Source organism: Ostrea edulis, chromosome 5, assembly GCF_947568905.1.
Source record: "Ostrea edulis chromosome 5, xbOstEdul1.1, whole genome shotgun sequence".
Lineage (NCBI taxonomy): Eukaryota > Metazoa > Mollusca > Bivalvia > Ostreida > Ostreidae > Ostrea > Ostrea edulis.
This window is the reverse complement of record NC_079168.1, coordinates 28,586,143-28,596,142: the sequence shown is the minus strand read 5'-3', so window position 1 is coordinate 28,596,142 and position 10,000 is coordinate 28,586,143. Positions and strand designations below refer to the sequence as shown.

The 10,000-nt window shown below is 36.6% G+C and overlaps 1 protein-coding gene across 1 annotated transcript; it reads right to left on the bottom strand.

Annotated features, from left to right (window-relative positions):
* Positions 1 to 5,181: 5,181 nt before the first annotated feature.
* LOC125650186 (uncharacterized) lies at positions 5,182 to 7,901 on the bottom strand. The gene is made up of 5 exons (XM_048878239.2): positions 7,651 to 7,901; positions 7,023 to 7,150; positions 5,940 to 6,031; positions 5,355 to 5,564; positions 5,182 to 5,263 (listed from the first exon to the last, which is right to left on the bottom strand). Exons 1-5 carry the CDS (start codon positions 7,771 to 7,773, stop codon positions 5,226 to 5,228), a joined length of 591 nt encoding a protein of 196 aa, XP_048734196.2. The 5' UTR covers positions 7,774 to 7,901; the 3' UTR covers positions 5,182 to 5,225.
* Positions 7,902 to 10,000: the final 2,099 nt, after the last annotated feature.

Sequence of the window (10,000 nt, the reverse complement as noted above, 5' to 3'; positions counted from 1 at the left end):
TCATTTCAGAAATTGTGATACAAAAATTAAAACATCATATAATATTTTTGTAGAAACACTATATTAAAGCCTGGTATATTTTTTTAACAACAACAACCCCCCCCCCCCCCCCCCCCATTTCTCTCCGACAAAAATAAAATATTTGCTTAACTAACTTGAAATATAAAGAAAAAAGACAATCTAGGATTGTTGCGTTTGATACAAGTTAGCATCGCCGCACTTGTTTTATTCAACAAAATAATATACTGAATACTAAAAGGGTATTCAGTAAACGAGGGTGTGGGTGCGTTGGAAAAACTAAAGACACAAGTAATACTTACACATTTATAACGAACGACGCATTAATCGAACAAAATGCGTGTAATTATACGCGTGTTCGACTATACATGTATACTGGGCGCAAAGACTTTCCTACGTGAAAAAGCCTATAACTGAATGAAATGAAATAGTACGAAAACTAACCAAAACATAAAAACGTGAAGAAATAGATTCACCCAACACTGCTTTTGTGCCTACAAACAATAAATGAATGGTATTCGAATACATTTACTTGTGACCACACAGCGGCTACGAAGTCTGTGTGCATGCACTCAGACAAATCGGTGTCAAAAGATTTAAGATGTTTATGAAACGATGTCCAAACTTTTCAGTTGCTGAAATATCAGTATTGTTTGACGAAGTGGAGGGGAAAAAAAGACATTTGTTTTTACATGTAAGATGCTGTAAATTCAACAGAGTATGCCCGGTCGAGTGAAGAAATGAAGAAAAAGTGGACATGCCTAAACAGCGAAAGTAGGAAAAAGTTGGCTGTGGGATATAATTCTAAACGAATATTGAGTTCATCATAAAGAATACATGTCGCGGTATACGAAGCTTATCAATGATGTCCACATTCTCCATATAGTCTAATAGATTGTTTCTGTCCCAGAAACCACGTTCCCTCTGGATAAGCTACCTATCTCTTAGCATAACATAGTTCAGTATAGACTTAAGACAAGTATATGTATGTCTTAAGATTTCTAACAATCTTGAGATTATCTTAAGATATGACAGTTTTGTGAAACAGCTATGATGGATCTTATGACAAATTTTGGACTTAAGACAGATCTTAGTCGTAAGATAGTTTTGTGAAACTGGTATTCTTTACCGTAAAGGAAGGTCATCTTAGAAAATGATATAAAGATATAAAAACATTTTGTGGGGTTTAGATGTGATATATTTTTTCGTAATTTTGAGATAATTATCTTGTATAATGTAATTACGAGATCTTTAACCCTAATCACCAAATAGATAGACTTTGTTCTTGTTAAAAACAAATTATCGGATTAGCAGGAACATAAACATTATGAACTGCACTTTGTGCATTGAGGAAAAAAGATGGAGAAAATATTATACAACATCGATGTGATTGTTATATATGATATAAAACTAATTACTGTTTTCAACATTAAAGAATCACAATAAAGATGACAGGTGCACAACTTCATCATATACATTATATATACACACAGTTTGAATCAAAGCTATCTATTAGATTGTAGGGTATGTACTTTACACATTGACAACACCCCCTAAATGTGAAAAAATATCCATCACTGAATGTTTAAAACAAATCTCGATCAAAATTGCAGGTGCACAATTTCATCATTCACAGTGATATACATGTATAAAGTTTTGATCAAATCTGTTCATTGGTGTTATATGACCAACGACACGAACAATAGTGAATTGTCAAATTTTCGGGACGACCTGTCCCTTCCTCAGGGCGATAGAATATTTATAAAAGAAATCTAACACTACAACTAAACTACAAAAGCTGATAACCAACAAAAGGTCTACATATTGAAGGAGAAGGTACGCTTAGCATATAAATTTGGTCTAGTAAAATCAACGAAAATGATGTAGAAGACGACACACTTTTACCTATCGAAATCATTTGAGGGCAACATCCTCCCTTTAAATATACAAACGAAATGACGCTAAAACTTCCCGTTCTTAGCACACTGATTTTGACTACGGATAACTCCGTTTACCTGATCAGGATATAGGGCTCACGGCGGGTGTGACCGTTTGACAGGGGGTGCTTACTCCTAGACACCTGATTCCACCTCTGGTGTGTCCAGGGGTCCGTGTTTGCCCAATTATCTATTTTGTATTGCTTATAGGAGTTATGAGATTGATCACTGTTCGTTATCTTCACCTTTCATAGTAGAATTATACACTTTCAATTTTACCCGTATCGCTATTTTTTAACCAAAACTTCAAAATTTTACTTACATATCATGAACAGAGCACCCGTCTGAAAAAACCACCAGTGCAAGAGAGGCTATGAAGCCCCAACAGTACAAGCAGCTATTGATGAGATGTCAAAACACGACAGACAATCCCTACTACAATATAAAGACAAATCGGTAGTTGACAGAGTCCCAATGGTTACTACGTACCACCCTGTCTTGAAAGACTTAAACAAAATTCTTAAGAAGCATATTCCCATTCTTCACATGAACCCAAGAATGGCCGAAGTCTTCAAAGAACCTCCCATATCTGCCTTCAGATGTCTGAGAAATCTGAAAGACATGGCGGTGCGAACCAAATTGGAGAATCCTTTGCCCAATGGGGGCTTTAAAACATGTTCTGATGGCAGATGCCCTGTCACCGACCGATGCTATCGAATTCTTGGGGACACACCTGTCGCACGGACAACTGCATTTATCTCATAAGCTGTAAGGTATGTGACCAACAATACGTAGGTGAAACTTGGGACCTGAGTAGAAGGATCAATAACCACCGGTGTACCATTAATACCAAAGGAGTCAAAGAACCCGTTCCCGAGCATTTCAATCTCGCAGGACACAAATGGAAAGATGTGACAGTAGTGGTTATTGACCATAATGCTCACTGGACCGATGTGGAGAGAAAAAACAAGGAGAAATTTTGGATGGATAGACTGAGGTCATTCCGCCCCAATGGCATGAACAAACCCAATGACTTCACCAGAATGAATGTGGCCTAGCTTCCCCTGGTTATTACTCAGTGTTGTTCTGTTTGTCTTACACTTTCTTTTTTACCGTCTTCTTGTTATGGCACGATCATTAGCAGTAAATTTTTGTTTATTTTTTTATTCATTCATTATTATTCATAATATCCTTACTCATCTAAGTCCCCCTGATTATCTATTTTCACATTTTAACTATACTCCAATACCAGATTGGATTGATTTATTTTTCGATTTAATCTTCCCATGTTATTTTATCTTATAATTTTTACATTGTATTTCTCATCACAGTTCAACACTAGCTATATATCTTTCCACCTTCAGGTACGAAATACTCATTATAAGCCGCCATTAAATCGAGTTAACATACCGCTTAAGGACACTGATTAGTTAACTCTTTCTTTGTTTTTGACTTTATCCAGCGTAGGACTAAATAGTTCAGTTCAGTCTTGACGCTCGATTATAACAGACTTTTCTATCGGCAATCGCCACATACATGTATTACACTCGATAATTTTAATATGTAGACGTTTTGTTTGTTATCAGCTTTTGTAGTTTAGTTGTAGTGTTAATTATCTTTTCTATTTAGTTTTTTTTTTCTATATGAATATTCCATTGTCTTCAAGAAGGGGCAGGTCGTCCCGATAATTTGACAATTCACAGTTCGTGCCGTTGGTCATTTTAGTGCGCTTATATATATATATATATATATATATATATATATATATATATATATATAAAAGAAATAAAGTATCATTTTGAAATATCTATCGGGATATAAATACGGGTAGGTCACGTGATCAAATTCCATAAAGCCCAAAGGGCGCATCAAAACTGTAACGTTGTGCACCCCCTTTCGCAGTACCTATTTTTAAGTTTTTCCAGAATTACCAATTTAGACATAAGGAAGAGCTTTCAATTATATACTCCTGAGGTAATGTATATGTCTTTGTTGATATACTTGCTTTACAGCGTCTTAATAATTAAAACAGCTCTTCATTTGATGGAACTTTGTTTTGTGTTTTTGTCATTTTGAACGGAGCGTTGTTACACCCCAAATTGTCGCCCGTCCCAAATCGTCGTCAGCGATTGGGGCAACACCTCACACCCCAAATTATCGTCCCCATGCTGCAACTATTTCGAAACATCATTTACATACAAACTGGCCATGTTTGTTAACTCCTTCTCCTCTCCTCTTCCTCTTTTTTGGTCCAGCTATAACCGCAAAAAGTTCTCTGGACCTCATAAGCAAGACATTCTAATCTTCGACTTTTACTTGTTCTGTTGTATATTTTTTTTAAATGATGTATTATGATTTTGTTATTGTTGGTTTGTAGTGGTGTTGTTACTATTGAAAGAGTTGCATACATGTATACGTATCGGAGATTGATTCGCGAATAAACAAACATCAAGGTCACAGACATGTATATACGTATCGGAGATTAATTCAAGGGTGATGCAACTCTGTCCAGTCATGGCGGATGCATTGATACATAACGAACAGATATTCAAACCATTCTGTGATACACAAATGTCAATCGCGCTAACGTTTTAAAAATTGAAACTTTAGTGTTGTGTTATTTCTGAAATTGCTCCCTTAATTTCTACTATATAGCTCTCTAACAGTTTTAACGATACCATCCACTTGATATGGCATTGTCATCATTGTCACGTTAATCGTGTATCAAAATGTATCTATTGTGAAACCATGCCACAAGAAACATACAGATATCGGTATTATTAGAGTGTGTAACAGAACTGAAATACGACGTTCTGCATCATTACAGAGTGTAACAGAACTGAAATACGACGTTCTGCATCATTACAGAGTGTAACAGAACTGAAATACGACGTTCTGCATCATTACAGAGTGTAAACAGAACTGAAATACCACGTTCTGCATCATTAGAGAGTGTAACAGAACTGAAATACGACGTTCTGCATCATTACAGAGTGTAAACAGAACTGAAATACCACGTTCTGCATCATTAGAGAGTGTAAACAGGACTAAAATACAACGTTCTGCATCATTAGAGAGTGTAAACAGAACTGAAATACGACGTTCTGCATCATTAGAGAGTGTAAACAGGACTAAAATACCACGTTCTGCATCATTAGATAGTGTAAACAGGACTAAAATACGACGTTCTGCATCATTAGAGATCAGTGTAAACAGAACTAAAATGTTTGTGCTTTGAAATGTAGACTGAAGCTAAATTTAATTTGCTATTTACAGCTTAATTCCATTTTCTTCTCTTCTTTCACAACCTAGAATAAAACAAAAAGTTTTAAATTATTTCTGGATGTTTCAAAACTTCAATGTGGTGTGGCTTTGTGTCAAATCCAATGCATGTCTTACCGAAGTCCTTTGATTTGTTATAGAAGTCCCCAGTATCCAGATGAAGAGCCCGTAGAGCTTGCTTGATGGCTTTGTCGAGGTTACTGGGATCCTTCTGTCGACATAAGACGAAGTAGCTATCCGGCAGATGGAGTGTTTGTCGGTGTATGACGAGAATCCCCTCAGTGGGGTGAGGATCGAAGTATCGAAACGTCAGCTTTCCCACGGTATCTTGTGAAGTCAAAATTCATAATAAAAGTGTTATTCCAAAACTGAATCTTTAAGTTTACTTTTTTTATCGTCTGCGTGGGGTTTTAATGAGTTCATCAAATCAATTATTGTTCCCATCAATTGAATTGATTTGATGCGCACATCAATTCAATTATTGCGTGCAATAAATGCGCAATAACTGAATTGATGATATCTTCAATTATTTGAGCTTGTGTTGTATGTGGGGTCACGGAGAATGTAATTTAAATAGTGGCTTCGTGGAACATATTATCCTCCTCTAAATTGTCGTTGAATTATTTTGATTTATTAAGATAATTCTGCAATCCTCCTTATAAAATTAATTGGATATTCCAGACCCCATAGTGACATACAAACCATTGGTGGACATTAGGATGAGAGCTCCCTCGGGTGAATCAGATGTCTGGGGTTGAAATGCTATTGCTTTGGTATGACACTCTTCTACTGACCTAAAATAATGCAAAGGCTTTCAGGTAAGCTTAAATACAAATGATAAAGGCGGTTAAAGCTGATAAATGACATTGGTTTGCTCGACCGGTCGAAGTAGCACGGTGTTTAGAGTGAACGGGAGGCCGTGAGTTTAAGCTCCGCTCCTCCTATAGTCACTTCAAACCCAAGAGGGAAACATAGATGGGGATTGTTCCTCCTCCACGCGTTCGTCCATTAGAAGTATGAATCGTGGACCTTTCAGATTGCAAGTTCCGTGTCTCTGTAAAAGATGGCACGCTAAAGAACTCTCACTGCCAAGGCCATGAGCGCTAATCACAGGTAGGTTATTGATATTCACCGTACTTTATCTATACCTGGTGACGTTTCCATAGGAATGAAAATTCTCGAGGGGACGTAAGGGAAACAAACAGTTAAATTGTATACCCATTCCTTAAACGATGACGATGAAAAAGAGAAGATAATGTTGTATATTGTTTAACGCCCCGCTCGAGAAGTTTTCACTCACATGGAGACGTCACTATTGCTGGAGAATGGCTGCAAAATTTAGGTATATATGCATAAGGTCTTCGAGCAGGGAGGGATCTTTATTGCGCCATATACCTGCTGTGACACGGTGGTAGGTTTTTGCGGTCTCATCCGAAGGACCGCCTCATTAAGTTGCCGCTTACGACAAGCAAAGGGTAATGTGGACCTTTTATATCCCTGAAGATAATAAATATTGATCAATCTCAGAAATCCCATAAAGAAAACAAGAGTGGAGCAAACACTGAACCCTGGACACATCAAAGGTGGGATCACGTGTCTGGGAAGAGTAAGCATCATTTAGGCACCAGATCCCACCTCTGATCTATATCCAGGGGTCCGTGTTTTCCCAACTCCTTATAGGAGTTATGAGATTTACCACTGTTCGTTATCTTTGCCTTTCTATTGACCTGCCACACCTATTAATTAAGTAAACAGGGTAGTCAATACAAATGACGAAAATCTTACAAAATCCAACGATGAATTATATACACTGATCTAATTCGTTCACCACAAGGAACCATAAAATCTACAAAAGTGTTGTCTCTGGTGACGTCATTTAACGTGTCCATTTGCTCGTACCACCGTCCTGAAGACTACAACATGAAAAGTCGCATACAGAATTCGCATTTCAGTGAATAAAGTGTTACATAAATGTTCTATTCTATGTATATGTTATACACATTGAGATTTAATCTACATTAAAATTGATTGAACAATGCTAATACATGTTGATGTATATCTTCCCCCGAGGTGATTAATTCTTCACTTATCCCCTCGCCTGGGCTGCTATCCGATATGACGTCATGAATTTCTTTGTATTTAGCTTATAATACTATTTTATCAATATATTCAAAATTATAACTGCCAAAGATAATAGTTAAAAGTTTTAAAATAATTCTACATTGATTTACGTTAAGGATAGCTCATTTTTTGTGTTTGAATCCGATACCAATGATTTCCCAGACGAACATAGGCAACATGCGGTAGCATTATCAGACCGGTAGGTCCAAGTTGCAGGATTCAGATGTTTTACGATTTACAATAGATGTTTGATTCATTGGACAGAATAATTAGAACAAATTTTCTAACATACCTTTCTGTGATCCACACTCCTTGGGTTTAGATATTCCTTCTTGAAAATGTCGGAATCTGAAACTGACGACGTAGCGGAACATCGAATCAGAAATACAAGTAAATATACTTTTAAAGTATACATCTCCAGGACCACTTTAAGATGATGTAGAGAGTACAACTCACTTTCTGGATATAATGGATCACCTGGTTTGATGCGTTTCTTATATATTACAGACCTTGCCACCCAAATCAATCCGCTGCGCGTGAAATCAATCCGCTAAAAAATATACCAGTGTTGTAGAATATCAAAATGTGGAAATCGTTAAGTTGTAACACATTACATATGTAACTGGTTTGAAAATAATTTCGTGTTGATCACCTTTGGATCTTTTAATAAATGATTAACAAAATAATTTTGTAAATAACCTTAGTAGCATTTTATCATGCTGCATGTGCTCAAAGGGGGATAAAGTGCAGTGTATAACTTGCATGATTCTTTCTCTCTTGCACTTGCTACCCAAAACAATGTTAAAGTACATCATTATTCCGAGTGCACTGAAAGTCACTATTTACCGATTCTAATAGTATTGTGGAATATAAGACTCCTTTATGGGTAGATCTAGCCATGAAATGTTAAGATAATTCCACCCGAGGGTTGCAAAAAATTTAAAACCGCATTTTTACAACCCTGAAGGTGGAATTACTATTATATCTCATGGTTACTCTTCTCACATTTCTAATTATTTATCGTTTTCCTTGATCCCAGCAAGACCATTGACGTTGTTAGCAAATATTTTAACTACAGTAGAGAACTTTAATAGGCCTAAATCAGGGATGACACGTGACGTTGTACATGTAGCGTTCGGTCTACATCTGAAGAAAGCCTATCAGTATGTAGTCATTTGACCTTCTGACCTTCTACCGAGTCCCAATTAGGTCTAATCAAAAGTGCACGTTTTCTTTTCAAAGCTTCCGGTGGTAAGTTGTTGGAACTGAAGTCCTGGCTGAAGTGGAAATGATGGAGACACATAAGTAGTCCACCGATGTGGCTACAGGACTGCTAGACTATATTGAATCAAAGGAGTTCAAAAGTTAAATGTACCAGTAAATACCAGTAGGGTTTTAGTAAAACAAATATATTAAGTAGGTTTGTCGATCTGGATCAAAACTTATCTCTTATCCATTCACATTATGCATAGCACTGTCCCCCTCTTCAGTAAACAAATGTACATTTATCATCTGGTTTTATTATATGGAAGCCAAACAGAAAGCGCTGATGTATTCCAAGGACTCATCAATCATACAAAAAATCATGATTGATAGTCTAAGACCATTCAAAGCTTTTTTTATGCTTAGCGTTCACCCTGGAACCAAAATCATATCTCTCTATCGAGGAAAAACACAAATCGGTAAACACACACACACGCGCGCGCGCGCGCGCGCACACACACACACACACACACACACACACACACACACACACACACACACACACACACACACGACATGGTTAGCGTAATAATAAAATTATCATTAAGAATTGAGCATTTTCTCCCTAAACAACATTTGATCATGATCAATCACTGAAGTGGAACTACACATATCTTATTGTTGTGTAATGTATTCTGTTCTGTCATTGTAATCTTGCTCTAAGCTCTCTTTGTGTTATATAACGCTGGCAATGGTGACGTTTCCAAATGAGTGAAAAAATCTCGAGCGAGACATTAAACTAAATAGAACCCTCCAACTAAATGAACAGCTGCATATTATACCATTGAATGCGGTTTTTATACTAATACCCCTCCCCAATACTTGCCATATATCTTTTCAAAAGATGTAGATATTTATTACAATGTCTTACATCGTATACACATAAGAGAGAGTGAACACCATGGTCGCCATGTGTATTCTAGTATTTTACGATTTCGATCCAATCAAAATATAGATACCGGGGGTACGTGATTTTTTTTCTGGTGAATGTGGTTTTACATACCTTAAAACCAATCCTTCCGCGGACGTTGAACATATTAAAAAACAACAACCTTGGAATGGCCTAAATATACATGTACATATGTGTTCATTTGCACAAATGCTTAGATATATATGTGTTTGTTTGATTTGTTCATCTTTTTTTAAATTCATATTCTTTATTAAATCAGTCAACGAAATTTGAAGACTTGTTGTTTTTGATTGCTTCTTCTCCTTCCGCTTCTTTCTTGCGCCTAAAACTGACCGACACTCGGTCACCGTTCTCCGTAACCAGTTGATGAAAGTAATAGATATTCAAGGATATAATAGACCAATGTATTTAGATGTGCAGATATGTTTCTGTTTTCAGATTTAAGGGGGTTAGGGTACATTTTGGGGGA